The sequence below is a fragment of the Eumetopias jubatus genome, unplaced genomic scaffold (assembly GCF_037043125.1).
Source record: "Eumetopias jubatus isolate StellerSeaLion01/CBP00866 unplaced genomic scaffold, mEumJub1_p1.0 scaffold_2, whole genome shotgun sequence".
Taxonomy (NCBI): Eukaryota; Metazoa; Chordata; class Mammalia; order Carnivora; family Otariidae; genus Eumetopias; species Eumetopias jubatus.
The window spans coordinates 124,532,932-124,552,524 of record NW_028274808.1 but is presented as its reverse complement, the minus strand read 5'-3'; the positions used below and the strand labels follow the sequence as shown (position 1 = coordinate 124,552,524).

At 39.5% G+C, this 19,593-nt stretch overlaps 1 protein-coding gene across 2 annotated transcripts in view; it reads right to left on the bottom strand.

The window, feature by feature from the left end:
* The window catches only part of UNC5C (unc-5 netrin receptor C), a 336,648-nt gene extending 318,635 nt beyond the window's left edge, over nucleotides 1-18,013 (bottom strand). For both annotated transcript variants that reach the window (XM_088020228.1, XM_028117791.2), the window contains exon 1: nucleotides 17,890-18,013. In XM_088020228.1, coding sequence (XP_087876354.1) covers nucleotides 17,890-18,013 — 124 coding nt within the window. The remainder of the gene's footprint in view (nucleotides 1-17,889) is intronic.
* Between the last annotated feature and the right edge of the window lie 1,580 nt (nucleotides 18,014-19,593).

The window sequence follows — 19,593 nt, the reverse complement described above, 5'->3', positions numbered from 1 at the left end:
GAGACTGGTTTACTTTATAGTGGAAAGAAATAAGAAATACTTTAGAGGGCAGTTTTCCAAACAACAATAATCCTAACATAAAACCATTTCATCACATGATACAAAAATCAATTTATTTAGCAGTATTCCATATGACAGAATTCTATAATTAAATAATCAGAAAGGTTCTCAGGGATTCTGGGGTGCTATTTGACTTGTAAACCTTTTTAACTCCCCATTCTGTGTTTTGGCAACTTGAGCAGACCAGTTAGAGTCCAACTGTAGTCACATTGCTTACTCATCAATTATCTGAGGTTTATTTCCTTCAACCAAGTTCTTCACTACTTACTAGCCCTGAATTACAGGGCAGACAATATGAAGTTAGAAATGAATTTCTGAAGGAAGGGTAAGGAGTTTGACTTTGTAGGTAGTCTCTAAGAGATGGTGAACTTTCACTCCCGAGTCTGTCCTCACTTTCCACCTAACAACTTCATATTCAGCTCACTGTCCAGTAGCTTTCAGAAGTGGATGATGAAGAGAACCTGGAAAGGTCCCCACTAACTCCACCACCATAAGTCATCACCAAAAGCCCCTCTAAGATGTGTAATTTATGCATAAACAAAATATGTATTCATCCAACATCATCCAAAAGATCTGCATCTCACGACGACTGTCTGTGTCGAGCACCATGTCACATCCTGGAGATTCCATGAAGAACATGGTTCCTGTCCTCCTCATGCTGTCATGCTAGCTGGGGGACGAAGGGAACAGAAGACTGCTACAGTTGGATTTGAAAGGTAGCTTCATGAGGGAATAAAGATCTAAACTAAGACAAAAAGATGGAACAGAAGTCAGCCAAGAATGGATGGAACATGAGGCGTGAACACTTGTTCACAGCAAAGAGGATAAGCCACCATGCTCACTCGCTGCCAGCTTGCTAAAAAATCTCTAAAGGATGTTCCCTCCTAGAGCTGCACTGGAATATCCGGTGCCAGATTTGGGGGAGGTGAACTGTCTGAGGAGACTATAACATAGAAGAGTTTCAGTAATGAAGTTAGAAGGGTAAGAACAAATATCTCTGTCAGCAGCATTAAGACCTTTCTATCTGATTCTAGACACAGTGGAAAGCCACCAAAGGGTAGCCCTACTGATGACATTGGTCAGAATGTGCCTGACATCTGTGTGGAGGACAGATGAGAGCGGGGCAGAACATGAAGCAGGAAGAACCTCCTTCAGTGATCCAGTTGGGAGACATGGACATATGTGAAGCATATGGAGGTAATATATATCATCTTTTGTAATAAAACATCATTAAAGGTTTGAACGTGTTTGGGGCACCTGGGTGGCTCAATCCGTTAAGCCTCGGACTCTTGATTATGGCTCAGGTCATGATCTCAGGGTCCTGGGATCAAACCCTACCTCTGGCTCCGAGCTCAGCAGGGAGTGTGCTTGAGGATTCCCCCTCTCTCTCCCCCTCTCCCTCTGCCCCTCACCCTGCCTGCGCAGGCATGCGCTTGCACACACTTTCTCTCTCGCAAATAAATAAATAAATAAATAAATAATAAATAAATAAATAAATCTTTTAAATAAAGGCGTTGAACATGTTTAAATGATTGCAAATATATAAAGTCTCTAAGTACATATGACTCTATGAAATAATTTAATTTTTATTTGTTTGCTATAACAACTTGGTTTTCTGAATTGCTCCCTTCCCCACCACCCCGCAACAAAAAAGTGGCAAATAAACACACATTCTGGCACAAAATAGATATTGTTCATATCAATTTCTTTAAACAACCCTCATTAACTACACAACAGAACTTCCTAAGATAGTTTCATGTTCAGAAAACTAGAGTTTTGAGAAGCCTATGTTTACTGCAAAGCAAACAACAAAAAACAGGGATAGCCTAGAAGAAAGGGTTATAAAAAACAGTCTCACCTTTTTAGTGGAAATCTTTAAAGTAAACTACTACAAACCAAATGTTACATACAGCAAAACAAAAACAAGCAGTTTAATCAATCATTAAAAACATTCTAGGCTGCTTCTGTTGGGTTCTTTAAATGGAATAAGATCCTATAAATACAAGAGGTTTTTATAATTATGTTGGGACTAAACCACACTGTTGATTCCAGAATTATTATTTTTCCCTGTAAGAAGTTGGATATTTCCCACAGCACAAAACTTGAGAAAGTGAGGAAGGAGGGTTAGTGTTAAAAAATAAAAATGTTAAACTTTGCTTTCCAGTTAAAGAAAGTGACGAAGGAATCAGTGTTCTACATGTCTATTTAAAGTGTTTCCTGTGTGCATATCATTTGGGTGCAGTGAATGAGTTACCCTATTTGTTTCTTTAGTTAATAATGCATGTATTACATTCTATTTGCTGAAGGTGTACAGCTGCATTGTTTGGGGTTATTAATGTTTGGTTTATGTTCTTCCTATCAAATCTGACACATCTTGATAAAAAAGGTTTTTATGTTTTGTCTTATTTTAATTTTACAATGAAGCATTTTAGAGAATATAAAACAAAAGAACAAAAGGGATTATTTAATGTCTGTGAACTAAAAAATATAATACTGAATTTGTTTGTACCTGAAAGCATTTTCTATGTCCATATTTTTTTCCAAATAGGGTTGTTACTTAAGCAACGTTCATTTTTTTTAATACATACGGGAAAACTTTTTTCAAACAGCACTGTTTTGTGAATCCCGTCCCCTTTCCTTCCTTATAAATCGTGAACAATACATGTAATACCATTGGGAAACTACAGAATTCAGCTACAGTTGGTTCATGAACTAATCCATTAGAAAAGTACTTTATTAAATGCAGCATTTAACATAATTAATAAATGTCAGTCACAACATATATATTTAGGAGTCTGGTATCAAATTAATGTCTCTTTTTTGCCTGTATTATAATAACACCCTTGCACATGTAAAAACTTTGACCTTGCTCAGAAAGTTGTTTAATAAATTTTGCTTCTACCTTAAGATCAGTACATGTTTTGGTGTGTTAAAATTTATGACATAAGTGGAAGAAATTTAATTGCTTCTATTCCTCCAGAAAGAATTTAAATGTTAGCAAAAAGTTAAGAATTTGCTTTTTTTTCTTTCCTAGCCTTTTTACCTATATTTGCCTTTACAAGTAAAGTTAATTTTAGTGGAGGAAAATATGAACTGATTTTTTTCTTTGAAGTTTGTTTAATACCAGCTTTTGTTTTTTTAAGATTTTATTTATTTATTTGAAAGAGAGGGCACGCTCAAGGCAAGGTGGAGGGAGAAGCGGAGGGAGAGGGACAAGGAGCCTCCACGCTGAGTGCGAGGAGCCGGGGTCTTAGGCGGGGCTCGCTCCCATGACCCTGAGATCATGACCTGGGCTGAAATCGAGAGTCAGGTGCCTAACCTACCAAGCCATCCAGCCACCTCTCGATACTAGTTTTAATAGAATATATTCTAAAGTCAGAATTTGGCACAAAAAATACATTAACGTGATTGTCCATAAAACTGAAACAAACATGTGCTGACTTTCCAAAAAATGTTACTGTGCCATTAAATTTTCATAACCGAGGATGAAAATGTGATTTGAAAATCTACCAATTTCTTTTAAGAATTTTATCTGTGACAGTATGTTTTTGTTGGTTCATCTGGCATTTCCCACCCCCCCGCCCCGATGGTACTCCCAACTGAGTGCAATCCTCTCTTTCTTGTGATATATTGAATTATTTTCACAGCAGTGCCAAATGACAATCATCGTACAGCACAGACTTATGTAGTGAAAATGCAAGAGCAACAGCAACAACAATTGCTAATGTACATTAAATACTTCTCTGGTCCCAGGCACTGTTCTCAGTTACTCACTTTTGATAACTCTGTTCACCCTCACAATTCTATGGTGGAAATACTATTATTATTCTGATATTCTACTGAATTTCTCAGTTTATTTCCCTTTACCACGAGATTGACATAAAAGCTGCCGACAGTATTTCCCTAGCCCAGTTACCACATGAACACTCTTGGTTGTAGACATCCGTATTTTTTCAGTGAATTTGGATTAATTTCCTATGTCAGGAGATTACTGAGTCCACATATATGCATACATCAGATACGTTTTTAAGTCCCTGACAGTCAAGAAAAGGAAATGTAAAACTACAAAACAGAAAAAAGAGAGAAAGCTGAAACCATTCACCATTCTAAACGGTCATGATAATCACACCAAAGAATAGGCATCATCAAAGATTATTTTTTTAAGATTTTATTTATCTATTTGAGAGAGAGAGCACGCATGAACAGGGGGGAGGGGCAGAGGGAGAAGGAGAAGCAGACTCCCCGCGTAGCAGGGAGCCTGATGTGGGGCTCCATCCCAGGACCATGGGATCATGACCTGAGCCCAAGGCAGACGCTTAACTGAATGAGCCACCCAGGCGTCCCAGAGATTATTTAAAGAAAAAAAAGTTTTCCAAGCATAAATAAATTCAATTTCACACCAAGCCATACTATTTATTATATACACTCAAAAATTTTTTAATGTAATTCTTCGTACCAAAAAAAAAAAGATACATTTGTACAGGTACCCAAGAAAGCAACAGTGTATTGACATTGCGGGGTTGCAGGGTAATTTTTTCCAAATCTATTCCAAATTCTCATATAATAATTGTCCTATTTCAATCAGTCCAGAATCATCTTATTTCCAACATAATTCAATTTCGTAATACTGGTTCATAGATGTTTACAAAATTTCATGTGGCCAAATATCCTGATATTCTTTATCATCTTGCAATAGAATTAAGTTTTGTGATGGAAAAAGAAAAACATACAGAAAATTATCACTTTTAGCAGATGTTGTAGTCTGAAAAAAATAAAGTGGGTTTAGAATTAAAAGCCAAAGGCTATTGGTTGAACTGAGGCATATTTCCATCTGTTATTAATATTCTAGTTACACTCTAAAGATGAAATTAGTCATCAAGTCCCTCATGCAACATGGTAGTAAGTGGGATATTGGTTAGGAATTTAATTGCAAAAACTCTGTCCATGTAAGCTTCCAATTCATTCAAAACAAGCCTTTACAATGGCTGGAACCAAGTTAAAACAGTTAAAAACACCAAAAAAAAAAAAATACTTCTTGATTTTATTAAGAAATGCTCACATGAAAATCTGAATGAATTGGAGATCTCTGCCACCCTATTAGGATTAAATAGTAGTCCTTCTTTTCCATTTTTGTCTTTTGTTTCTTTTCACCATCAAGCAATGCAGGTTTATGTGAGGTGCTTTTTTTTTTAATCATTTAAGAAAAACCGACTTTTAAAAATAAATAAGAAAATAAACAAATGATGTGATGTCTCAGATTTGACTATAAAATTTATAAATGTCTCAGAGTAGACTTAAATTTATGAATAAATTCTCAAATTCAGAAATAAATTGATAAATAATTCTGAGTACTAAAAGTGTTATGAGAGTCCAAATGACCATGTGAAAATATACGCAAAGCTTATGCCCAAGTGATTGAGGTTATAAGCTTTAGCAGGGCGCCCCACTGTTGCTTGAACAGTGTTTCACTAATGGTCTGATAATGGGGGGTCGTCATGGAGGTCCTTGTAATACTTTATAGTTGTGTAAGCATGGCAGCCACTGATAATTACGGCCCTGTTCTCAACTCAACACACTAGATTACTAAGCAACCCTCACACTTTGTTTCCACAATGGCCTTATAGTCACAGAATGCTGTCTTCTTAAAGAGAGTTCTTTAAGACGACTTATTAAAGATTCTTGAATTCTAATATAATTTGCAGTAAAACATCTTATCTTTCAGATGATTAAATGGAGATTAGAAAATATCCAAAAGATGGAAAAAAATGGGAGAAGAGGGTATAAAATGGACAATTTAACTTTTGATTTCATTGCAGGAAAGATCATATTGCTTTTAAAAATAGTATCATAGTCATTACCTTAAAATATTAAGACTAATTTCATCTTTAGTGTGTAACTCGAATATTAGTAAACCTTAAAATATTAACACATGTACCTCTGTTTTCACTTTTTTCCCTGGTCTCTTTCCTCAATCACCTTGTGTCCCCCCTACTCTCACACACGTCCCAGTGCCTAAGGAGGGGCCTTCCTGTTGTTTGAAAACGCACCGAAAACCTAAACATTGTGGCTAATAGTAAAAAACAGAAAAAGTCACATCACTTAAAGTGAGTGTCTCAAAGCAGTGCATGTTATTATGTGCTTCTGAGGAAACAACTCTTTCTGGATGTCAGCTTAAGCTTCTCCATATGATTTTTCTCAGACTTCCTTTTAAAACCATCACTACCATTTATTATCTTCTTGTTATATAGACTGTTACTTTTGTTTCATCACAAATCTTTGCCTGTTTATTGGCAGCCCTGCCACTACTATCAGATGACATTTGTTTTACTTAATGTATGTAGTTCTAGAAAAAAATTATAGAACTGCTCTTACTGCATTATATGAAAAAATTCCTATGTACATTTAGCTGACACTGCATCAGCTGCTACTTAAACTGGGCTTAGCTAATGGACTTTTAATGTCAGAGGGGTTACGTGCAGTTACTGACTATTAGCAGAAATGGCTCCTTTCTATAAAAATCACTTTTCCTCAAGTGTGTTGTTTGAACATTCCTTTCCCTAATTTAGTGACTGTCACTGAATGCAAAACAAACTCAAGGACTCTGGAATCTGCTGTTATCTTTAAGATCCTCTTTTTAACCTTGCAATTCAGCATTAAACAGGCAACCACTCTCATTAGCATTTAGGCTTGTAATCACAAAACTTTGTGAGGCATTATTATTTATTTTGCCATTCTTAGCAGAGTCCTACATATTTTGTTATAAGAACCCCATATCATCCAAGAATGTATGACACATACAATAAGAGAATATACAAGACAATATTCTGAATCCTAGCATTTATTTGCACCTTTTAAAATTCTAGTTCAGAAACGCCAAGTGATGTGAAAATGTATGGCAATAATTAATATGTATTCACATGTTGATGTGTCATATAAATATTTATGTATTAATCTGCATTTAATACAGTATTGAATATAAGCAAGGAAGTATATTACTCCTCTATCTGGAGCGAAATTCTGTGTATTCTTTCATTAGTAACAACCTTTACCCCCCTCAGTTAACTTTATATTTTTGTTCATTTAAATAAAGTTTTCAATGGATGTGATAGAGATACCTGGATATAAAGCCACCTGCACAGCATCTAAGGGAGTCCAAGAAAACCAAAATTCTGCAGTCTGGAAACAACTCCACACTTGATTAAGAAGTTGAAACAAATCATCACAGAATTCAAGGAAGAACCACACAACCGACCTCTCCGTCGATCAGCCCACAAGAGAGGTCACCTCAGGCAGGGTGCTTACCAGGGAAATCTCTCTTCCGGAGAGTACCTGGAGAGGGACTCACGCATGTGGATGAAGATTTTACCCATTCATGCATGGAAGTTATTGTTCTCCCTTGGTCAACAAATTATATCCACTGGGTAGGAAACAACGGGAATTTCTCCACATGTTGAAACAAGGCAGTGAAAGTGGGTATCCTTTAGTTTCTGTCACTTGGAAAATAGGAGAAAACTTGTTTCTATAGATAAGCCATTGTGACAATGAGACAGAGGTGTCTCTACTGGACACTATGCAAACGACTTAGCACCTGGCGGAGAGTGAGGAACTTTTGCAGAAAAGTAGAATGTAATTTTTCAGTTAGAAAGCAGTGGTGAAACTTGCTTCCCCATTTGATGACTACCTTTATGAATTTGTTTTATAAGTAAGTTTTATTTTCATTTTTTTGATAGGTTCTCTTTGCTTTCTAAAGATATTGCCAAAGCTGTTCGAAAAAATTCTCCTAAAACAAAAATAGTTACACACATGCACGCACACACACACACACAATTTGTGCCAGCATATAGAGGCTCACAGGGAAATACTGAACTATATTTGTCTACTCCTTGTGACTTTTCATTTCATTAAGACTCTGCCTGGAAATACCCCGTAGGAAATAATTCTATAGTTATTTTATTCAATAAAAAATGACATGTACCTTTCATGTTATCATCATTTCTAATAAATCCAATAAACTGATTACCACTACCCCTACTGGGAAAACATATCTATTTTTAAAACTTTTCTTAGTCATCCTTTTAATTTTTTTATTATGTTACAATAAGTAAACTATAACTCTCTTCACTGTGGTCCTTCTAATTTTACATAAATATATGCATGTGCATGTAAAACTAAACAAAAATAAATATTTTGATCAATATATAAACATCAATATATAAAGACACTGGGGATACTTTCATAAAGATAAAATTCCACTTCAGCAATTTTTCTGTTGAACAATTGTCCTTAAGAACTCCTACATAGGGGCGCCTGGGTGGCTCAGTTGGTTAAGCGACTGCCTTCAGCTCAGGTCATGGTTCTGGACTCCCGGTAGAGTCCCGGATCGAGTCCCGCAGCGAGTCCCGCATCGAGTCCCGCATCGGGCTCCCTGCTCAGCGGGGAGTCTGCTTCTCCCTCTGACCCTCCCCCCTCTCATGTGCTCTCTCTCCGTCTCTCATTCTTGCTCTCTCAAATAAATAAATAAATAAAATCTTAAAAAAAAAGAACTCCTACCTAAATTGGGTGATGGACATTAAGGAGGGCATGCGATGTAATAAGCACTGGGTGTTATATAAGACTGATGAATCACTAACCTCTACCTCTGAAACGAATAATACATTATATGTTAATTAATTGAATTTAAATGAAAAAAAACAAAAAAAGAACTCCTACATAATTCTAGAAATGCTATTGGATTTCTTATGTACATGAGATTTAAACTACGATGTTCGTATTCTTATTAATGACAATATTTAACAGAGTAGTTCAGGAAATGAGAGTGCATTTTATAATGACCACTGGAGGATTAATTATATATTCTATTACTAGTGAAACAGACTGTCAGACACCATATATCAGTATCCCACTAATTAAGTCTAGATTTCTCAAGCACATCCTGCTCAAACAGGTCCAAATAAAATCCAAATATAATTTTTTTCAAGTATACATCTTTTAAGTACTTTCCAAGTTCTTCTGCTGTGTTAACTGAAATCAGTACAGATCAACACTCTTCTTTAGATAAAAGTTGCAAGTCAGAGGGCTTGTTGAATAATATTATGATGAAATATTGATTGGAGGTCTCTATTCTGGATAGCAAAAATAATAAATCATTTGAACATGCCTGTTTTTCCTCAGCTTCTGAGAGCAGTTACTGAAATGGGCTTCTGTTTTCCACCAAGCTGCATGCTCTGCTGTTGATGGCTGTGGTAACCTGGGAGGGAAATGTCTTAGGCTCTTTCAGTCCTTGAATTTGATCCCTAATACATTTTAAAACTTATATTCTTTCATCATCTTATGGATACCCAGAAGGAAGAAGTAAAGTTGCTAAAGAAAACGACAGTGATAATTACTGTTTTATTTAGAATGACTTCAAGATTGCTGCTTGCTAAACTTGAGCACTTCCACTGGGTGGCTACGATGTGTATATTTGGCAAACTCTTCATCCAGGGGAAGATAAAATATATCATTTTCCCCTTATCAAAAGCTAAATTAAAATGTCAACATATTTCACACAGACATAATGCTCAAAGTGAAATGACCATTATTTACTCTATCTTCCCAATCATAAAGTTTTTGTTGTGGTAGTAATTGGGTTATTTGCTTGGTTTGGGTCAGATACAATACAGGACTCTGGAAATCACATATAATAAAACAGCAGTGCTTTTGTCACTGACGATGGTTTTTAGTTCCTGCAAAATTTAGGGAATACCACTTGTTAAAGAGGGTACTCTTTGATCTGGTTGTAGAAAGGACGCTTTTTTTAAGTTCTGGAAATTCCAGAAAGATGGGTGAATGATTTAAAATGTGCAATTTGATTACAAGGAACAAACTTGCAAATTCAGAGATTAGATTTGTCCAAAATCGCTCTCTTTACTTTTATACATGAATGCAATTCATTATGCTTATAGTTATAAGTGGATATTACCGCACCACACATCTTATCACCTTGCACTAAACTTCCATGATCTAGGAGAATATATATTATGACTTAATTTAAAGTGATTACATATCTATGCAAATGGCATACTTTACTTCTATGCTACTCTTTTGTATTTTATACACACTAATTTTCTTGAATTTTTAGAAACACCTGCATTTCCATTCATGGACATATTTGCCCTTATAAGTGGGCTTCAGATGTATTTTAATACAGGTATTTTGATATAGGCATTGATATGCCAGCACTAATCTGTTTTTTATTGGAAAGGAATGTTCATATATAAGGTTTTTCTTCCAAACAGGAAAAAAAAAAAAAAACAGAAAAGACAAAAAAATATATAGTTGAGTTCAGGGAGTTCATGATTAAATAATCAGTTAAGACACTGACTAAAGGGGGCACCTGGGTGGCTCAGTAGTTAAGCATCTGCCTTTGGCCCCGGTCATGATTCCAGGGTCCTGGGATCGAGGCCCCGCATCGCATCAGCCTCCCTGCTCGGCAGGAGGCCAGCTTCTCCCTCTCCTGTTCCCCCTGCTTGTGTTCCCTCTCTCGCTGTCTCTCTCTGTCAAATAAATAAATAAAATCTTAAATAAAAAAAAGACACTGACTAAAACTTAGAAATGTTAGCATTCATCAATAAACCTGTTAAATGTGCTGAGGGAGTTTCTGTTGTTTAACCTCCTTAGTTAGAAGAGAAGATAATACATGTTTATCTACATGAGCCATTTTTATGGCTTTCATAATTGCTGCGAAATGAAACTAGCCACAGGACCCAAATGACAATGATTAATGAAGGTAAACTTCTATCTTCACAACATTTTAAAATAAATAAGGCTGGTTACTCTGGAATTAAATTTGATTAGTCAGTATCATCAGTTAACATGATTATTTTGAGCCTTCATATTTAGAATGAGTACTCTAACAGGCACACCAATATAAGTGTCGCCTAGTTCCCCTCACTCTCACATTCCCCTACCACGCTGCATGGAGATATGGTTTGTTATTTAATTAAAAGAGGGTATTCCCCAAACATTGGAGTTTTCAGATATTAGACTTCACTTTTGCCACACAAAGCACTTTTGCTCACTGCTAATAAAAAGTATAATGACATTAAGGACAAATATCTGCATATTTGGCACTTTCAAAGCTATAGCTCATGTTCCAAATTATAACTTCAATTTAATTAATGTTACCATAACTCTAACACTATAAATTCCACGTAGAAGGCTGGATATGCTTTAGGTACCTCTAAAATCTGGAGACATTCTTTGTGTATTTCAAAACCTTATTATATAATCCCAAAGTAGCAACTTCTGTGGGGGCAAAAATGCTCAAGATGAGAAACCACATTACAACTTCAACCCAAACTCTTCTTAAAAATCTGAAATTATAGAACAGTAATTTCTAAGATTTTTTTATGAAGAATCAAAATATTGTCAACATAATATATGTATTAGGTTTTGATGAAAAGGCAAAAATTCTTCTGAGAGCTCGAATCAGGTAGAAAGAATAAAAAGTTTACTATCTCTGGTCTTGTTAGCTCATAAAATTATTACTATAAGATGTTTTTATTAAGATCTCCATAAATGTGGAGATGACACATATTTAAAATAAGAGAAACTATAAATTATTCAGTTATTGGATTTATTTTTACGATCTAGAAAAAAGGAGACAGTAGTATTTTAATATTTTTCAAGGCAAACTTACCCCACTTTAAAAGAGTCACATAAAAAATAGCAGAGTTTCTGTGAGTCTCTGTTCTAGTTGAAATATCCCTGAACTAAGCAATACTGAGACAATACCCAAGGTCTCAGTTTCATGTTGCCCTCCTCCGCAAATACATAAGCAATACCAAATCCAAATAAAATATGAAATCAAAGAAGAGTCCATACATAACTTTAAGAAGTTAGGATAACAAAGAAAGCAAGTGAGAAATCTGGGGATCTAAAAGTGTAGAACAAGCAATCAAAACTTAAAAGCAAAATGAAAATACTGTAAGAAAAAGACCTGTCTTAACTCTAAGTAACATAAAATTCCCCACAAATCCCTAGTGTTTTCATAAAAGTTAGCCAGAAAACAACATTCCCACTAAACATGAACAAATAGAAATAACCATTAAACAACAAGAATTAATTAAATGTGAAAGTTTCAAAATATGTTATCTAGATTATCCATGTTGTTCTAAATTATGACACTGAAACTTTCTATTGCAAATTTAATTTGAACAATGAAAAGTCTTGGTGAATTTGCTTTGCCTTTGAGTCAACCTATTTTTCTACATTTCTTTGTTTTGTTTTACATTTTTTTAAAATTTTATTTTATTATGTTATGTTAATCACCATACATTACATCATTAGTTTTTGATGTAGTGTTCCATGATTCATTGTTTGCGCATAACACCCAGTGCTCCACGCAGTACATGCCCTCTTTAATACCCATCACTGGGCTAACCCATCCCCCCACCCCTCTCCCCTCCAGAACCCTCAGTTTGTTTCTCAGAGTCCACAGTCTCTCATGGTTCATCTCCCCCTCCGATTCCCCTCCTTCATTTTTCCCTTCCTGCTATCTTCTTCTTTTTTAAAACATATAATGTATTCTTTGTGTTGTTTTAATATGCATTCAATTATGTTCTTTAGACCATACACTTTTGCCATTTTTTTAAAGGAAAACTATTGACATTTGCATAAAGGGTTGATTTTTCTTAAACTCTTATCTGAAAGCCTGGCATGTTTGGTTTTTATTTTCCCACAGAAGTGTTTATGATTTATGAAAAGTTATCTTTCAATATTCATTGTAAAGATAGAAAGTCAAGGGTAGAGCTTGCAGCCAGGACTTAACAGGCAGTGACTCAACATGGCATTTTTAGAACTGGCATTAGGTTAATTTTCCCAGAGAAAGCAGAAAGGAAGAAATGGGGTTATGAAGGGAGAGAGCTTCCCCCTGACTGACTGTTCAAGGAACCATGCACATCACTGTCCAGGAGTTTGCAGTGATCTATTTTGGAACATCTCCTCAGACAGCTTCATTTGTTGCTTTTGGCGAAGCAGAGTCTGCCGTAATCCCTAGTCCGTGTTCAAAATTATTGACCTTCAGTTTCTTTAACTTCTAGATTTCTTTGCTAGTGGTTTACAGAGTTAGAAGCCAAAGAATAATGTTTCCTTTCTGTGGGCCAGGCATGGCCCTAAACAATTTACATGTATTAACTCATTCAATCACAATAAGACCGATAGTATATATTATCTTCACTTTACATTGGTGGAAACTGAGGCACAAATGAAGCTAAATAACTCAACCATAGCAACACAATTAGGAGGTGGTAGAAGCAGGATTAGGAGACACTGATAAACACTAAGCCAGTCGGCAGAATGGACACATACCACTAACAACACTTAGCTTGTGCCTCCTCAAAGCCAGACCAAATATACATTAAATTTAATTAAGATTTAACATAAGTTAGACAGTTCCAATGCAAACATGGCATTAGAACATCCCACTTCAAACCACATTGCCATCCTTAAGTTCCTTTGTGTTGAAATTTTGGAAACCCCACCACTACTCCCAGTAGAACCTTACCCTGACCTATGTTCACTATCTTTGATACTTGAATCCAGAAAGTACTATACCTATGCTGACTGTTATTTTTCAGAAAGTGCATTATAATTATATGCTGCTAAGTGTGTCTTCTTTGAGGGCTGAAATTGTCTCTTTCAACATTGTGTCCCTGACAAACAGAGCACAGTCTGGGACATGATAAGTGCACAACAATTGTTTGTTTAGAATTTTACTTCTAATATCTTACACTATCCCAAGGAGCTAACGGGTTTCTAATTTGTGGGGAAATGTAACCAGGTTTGTTTATAACTGCCACAAATACAAAAGTCAAACTAAAAAAAAAAAAAAAAAGTAGGTTAAAATCACAAGGCAAGGACTCTGGCTAAATCCCCACCCCCACTCTTTTCCCCTATGATTGGGAATAATAGTGGTTGCAGCCTGTAATTTTAATGTTCCTTCTGAGAGTGACTCCCTCTGCTGCTCCAGCAAAGCCATGACCTAAATCAGAAAAGTGCTAAATGCAGTTCAGGCCCAACAGAGCACACTCTAGCTGTTGGCACCAATTGGAGAAGGGAGCATACATTAGAGCGCAGTTATTTTTAAGTCTCAACAACAGTTCTAAATAAGCTAGGAGGGTTTGCCTTGGTGAAGCCCATGCCTCCTTTATGTTTTTTTGGGGGGGAGTTGCTTAAAAAAGATTAGATTGAATTCTGATCAGGACATCCAGCTTGGAGACTAAAATGGGAGATAGTCGAAGAACTTGTCTTGTTGAATGCTGAATCCCCAGTATCCACAGTACAGAAGACTAAGGAATCAGTGAATGTTAACAATCTAATAGTTCTTCCTTCTTTGCAAGCATTTGAAAAGTTTGTCCTCTGAGGCATTTTAAGCATTCCTTGAGCAAGGATACTTTTCCTTACTGCAAATTCCAAATGTGATTTTATGAATTTACTCTGCTCCCAAAATGGAGAAAATATGTGATATAATTGTAATGAAATTCAGTTATCTTTTGTGCCAACTGTCTATTTGTACCACAGCAATATGCATAAATGCATGAAAGTAGTTTCTACTCTTGTGTAGGAAGAAGTATACTATTTGTTTAAAAAACATTATGAATTAACTTCTGGTAATAGCAAATAGTCTCAATATGATTTGAGTCTTCACTAATTTTCTTTTCTGACTTTTGTGATGTTAACACTCATAACACTAGTTGGTGCTAGATAAGAGAATATCAATGCTGTGATAATCCAGAAATAAATGCATTTCTAAAACAGGAGGGCACTAACTCTGAAGCACACTGATCAAATACACTCTCTGTCTCTCTTTCTCTCTCTCTCTCTCTTTACTTAGTAAAATCTTTCATTCTTGGAAGTCAGAAACAACACAATTTTTTCCCCCCTTGGAGCTAGGAGTTTCAGGCAATCCTGAATGAAACAATTAAGGCATAGCCAGAAAGGAGAAAGTTGTTGCCTAAAGCCTGGAGAATCTCCCAAGGACCTAAATAAAATGACTGCTGTCTTCATTTAAACTACAGTTAGAAAATATAGTATACTCACAAATAATACCTATTACGCTTCTTTTTTCATCTTAAACATCTGTTGTTGATTTTGGGTTTTTTTTTTTTGGCTACCTCTGAAGACATACATATTTTCTTAACACTGCTAATTTTTCTAGTACTTCTCTAACAGAATAAATAAATCTCATCCTCATTGTCAAGTCCTCAAATTAACTTTCTCATCTTAATTGCATATGTAGTTCCATTCATAAAAATAGATCATTACCATCTTTAAGTGTTCAACACATGGAAATCATACCTGAGGAAGCAACAGTATCTTCAGTTTCCCTAGTGTGCTAGTCCAAAGAGGGAGGAGAAAAGAGAAGAAATTAGAAGGAAAAGGAGGTTTGAACGCCAGCCTGATATAAAAGTGTGATTCTGAGAAGAAAGTGTACTAGTGGCTCAATAGTAAGCAGGCTGGGAAATGGGTTAGAGTGATCGTGATAGTAGCTGAGTTTGGTGTTTTCTACATTTTTAATACCTAACAGACAACACAGGAAGAGCGGGTGTCCTGAAGCACGGAGGCTAACAAAGATAAAAGTGGGAGTATAGTGTCTTTTGAGACCATAAGATTCAAACAGTTGATTCACCAGCAACTGAGTAACTAAACAAACTGAATGGAGAGGAACACCACTGAAATGCATATACCCTACAGAATACATTTTATTTTTCCATTTAAGACCAGAGGAGCAGGTTCAATCCCCAATCTTTGGATTGCCTGGTCTGTAAGGAAAGTGCAAATGGTACAGCTAGCTTGCTCAGTCGGTCTTGAGCGTTTTTTTTTTCTTTTAATCTCTTCTCCCTTCTTTCAATATTAATCCACTTACAATCTCCTGTTTGATTATCTTTATTGATTTTTTTTTCCGACCCAGTCCTTTTAATGTTGCTGTAGTAAGCTCTAGGCAAGAATCCTATAGCTTCTGTTTGGCATCTTTGGGGACTTTAACTTGTCCTTTTCCCAAAGGGTTCTCTCACTGCCCAGTCCTCCCCCGACCGACCTCCACCTGAACCCCACCCCATGGCTGGGTCCTCTGTGCGCCCAATAACAGTAGGCGAATCCCACAGGGAGTCACGCGATTGATTTCACGACTATTCATCAGGTTGTTCACTTAAACTTCCAAACACTCCTCTCTAATAACCCTTGGCTGCTGCCCAGAGAACTTCTTACCAATTTCAAGAAATCTACAACACGTTCATAGGATTCCTTTGTAAAATGGACAGGCAGATGAGCTCTGGAAGTATGCATAAGAAAATCAGGGCAGAACCTCGAGGATGGGAGGCTTCTGGTAAGAAGGGAAGGAAGGATTTATGAGCGTGGTTACTTAGCTAGGCAGCAGGAAAATTTACTCCCGAAGTAGCAATCGCTAATTCACAAAGCCTTGCTAATCACTTACCTCCTCATTCGGACCACACTCGCTAACGCTCAGCGCTCCCCTCCACCTCCAACGCTCTCTCCCCCAAGAGCCTTCGCAAATCAGAGGGAATGCAGTCAGGAACCTCCAAGAGTGTCCGAGCAACGCCCCGGGAGTTCGAGGCTATCGCCGCACCTCCTCTGCTCTCCAAATTTGGAAAGAAGTGTAACCGAGATGATGGGATCCCTGAATTACCTCCGAATGCTGGACAAGCTTCCTTCACCCCCGCCCTAGGAAAAAAAAAAAACAGCTGCCTCCCCTAAGCCAGCGACTTCCACAGAACTGGTCGAAAAGACCGAAGTGGGCGCTGGCTTGGCCACAAGGTTGGGGGCCCAGGTGACGCGAAACAGACCCCAGAGGGGGCAGCGTTGGTTCTTTCCTGGCCCTCTCCCTTCCACTCAGCTTCCTGGGCTCGGAAGGCTGGAAGCTGCCGCTGCCACTTCAAACTCGGGGGACAAGAAGACAATCAGCCCCCGCGCTTCCCCTCCCTCCTTATTCACCCTCAACTCCTGACCGCTCTTCTCCCAACCCCTGTTTTGCCCACGGCCCCGGTCACTTAGTTTTAAAGCTCAGGCGCGTTAAATTAAATTGTCAGAGTTATAAACTGGCCCATTACCCGGGGGAGTGTCCTCTTTGAACAACCAGTCCGTTTTCCCAGAGCTCTGGGGTTTTAAGTTTCTCCGTGGCTTACTGGGAGGAAGACTCGGAAAGGGTAAGAGTGTGGAAGCGTGCACCTCCCCGAGGCCTGCCGCTGTCTGGGTGGCGGGTCCGGGTGCCCTGGGCATGTCCACAGCGCCCCAAGCAGCAGCAGAGTGGCAACGGAGGAGCTGGTGGGTCCTCGGCGGTAATGGACACATTTCCTTCGCTGAGCGCCCTTCGGCGTCTAACGTGCTCAGAGACGCCCTGAAGATCCCGCAACCCCAGATGTGGCTCAGCGCCGGGAGCCTCTGCGCATCAGGGTGTACCTATGGCATGCCACACAGCCACCCGCACCGAGAGTCGCTGCAAACCTCTGTGTGACCAATATGCAACAACGTGTGAGCGTGGAGCAGAAAGTGCAAAAGACACCCAAGGCGCCCACATGCCCAGAGACAGATAGATGTAGGTCCACACCCCGTGTGCGTCCCTGGTCCATCCGTGCCCATCTCGGAAGATGGATTAAAAATAATAATAACCAAAGCTTCTTAACTAGTTGGGAAAGTGGAACGTGAACTGACTTCTAGTTGAAAGCAACGAGGCAAATTAAGGAAGCCAAGAGAACTGGGGAGGAGGAGTGGAAGGAGGAGGCAAGGAAGAAGCGAAGGGAGGTGGCCGCGGAGCTTGGCGGACTCTCTTACCTTGAGCGGCCGAGCCGGTACCGCTGGCACTGAGCAGGGCCAGGGCAGGTAGCACGAGCATTTGCAGCACGTATCCCAGTCCCAGTCCGCAGCGGGCCGCTGTCGCCCGTAGACCTTTCCTCATCGTCGACAGAGGTGTGCCGGCAGGAACCACACAGAGAGAAGCGCCAACAGCGGAAAACCCCACTGGGAAGCAGCTGAATCCGTGCACCACGAAGCAGTCCGAAGAAATAATGATAACCAAGAGCCACACTCCACTTTCTCCAAGGGCAGGAGCCAAAAGGGGGTGGAGAGGAGACGCTGAGGAGGAGTTTGGCGGTCCCTCTTTCCCTGAGCCTTCTAACTGGCGGCTCGGTGAGCGGCTGCTCTGCCCCCACTTGGGAAGTCCGGGGAGGCGCAAGGCGGCCACCTCGCCGCTCCCCCCCAGCAGCAGGAACAGCCGCAGCTCCGCGGCGCGCCGAGCCTGGACTGCTCTCCGGGTCCCCTCTTCTGTGCCGAACACACACAGGCAAGGGGGGGTGGGGAGAGGCAGGGGAGGGAGAGGAAGCGAGAAGTGGGAGGAGGTGGGAGCGGAGGGAGGGAGCTGGGCACAGTGGGGCTCTCGGGTCTCCAATCTCAGTGTGCTCACGCCCCTGAGAGACGTCCAGGCTGCCGCTGCTGGGTGGCCAAGGAGGGTCACCTCCTAGCGTTGGGGCGCACGGGTGCGCGGAGGCGCTGTCCGTGGAGGCGTGGAGGGCGCAGCCCAACTCCGCTGGGGGGTAAGCGGCGGCGGGAGCGCGCCCGCCCGCGTTATGTAAGCAAGGATTGGAGGGAGATGCGCGCCCAGCGCCTGAGGTGGAGACCGGCTGTTGGTTTACCCGCGGAAGCCTGGGCGAGAGAAACCTGAGGGCAGAGGCTGCTGCGGAGAGTGGGAGCGCGCCTGCCTCCCGCGGTGCGCCAGACTCGGACTCCAGGAGCGCAGCGGGCGCGCCCCGAGCCTCTTGGCTGAGTCCACTGGAGCTCAGCCCGCCGCCTGCCAGCTTCTCCACGGCGCCAGCAAAGCCTGCGCCAGACTCCCCAGGACTGGACTCGCTCTACGACTGACTTGGGGTCTTGCGATTGATTAAGCTGGGTGCGGGCTCGAGTTGAAGTCCTGCGTGGTGGGGAAGAAGGCAAGAAGCTTTTGCAGTGTCCCAACCCTGCTGCAATCTTGGGGTTGTCAGCGCCACTCAGACTGCTCAGTGTTCTGGGTGCCCATGACTTCTCCGTAGTGGAACAGAAACCAAAAGCTAAAGGAAAACTCATTCTTCAAAAGACTTTATTTGCGTGCATCCTGGTGGCTGGCAATGTTGAGTATGTGAAGGGTGGTGAGGTGATACCTGGCATGGGAACTCTCAGAAACAATGCACAACAAAATAACAAAATTTGTAGACATTCACTTAAAGTGATGGTGGAACCTATGACATGTTTTCCAAAATGCTAACGGTGTGAGTAAGGACTTGAACTGCTATGAATTTTTTACCTTTTTATTTAATTTACTTACTTACTTAATTATTTTTTTTTAAGGAAAGGATAGTTAGTCTGGGTAGCTAGGTTATGGATCTCTGTTGTAATGACGAAGGAGGAATGTAAGAATGGGTGGATAAAATGACAGGCTAGACAAAAGGAAAAGTGGATGGATTAAAAAGGTCGATACACATTGACAGTCCAACATTCTGGGAAGAG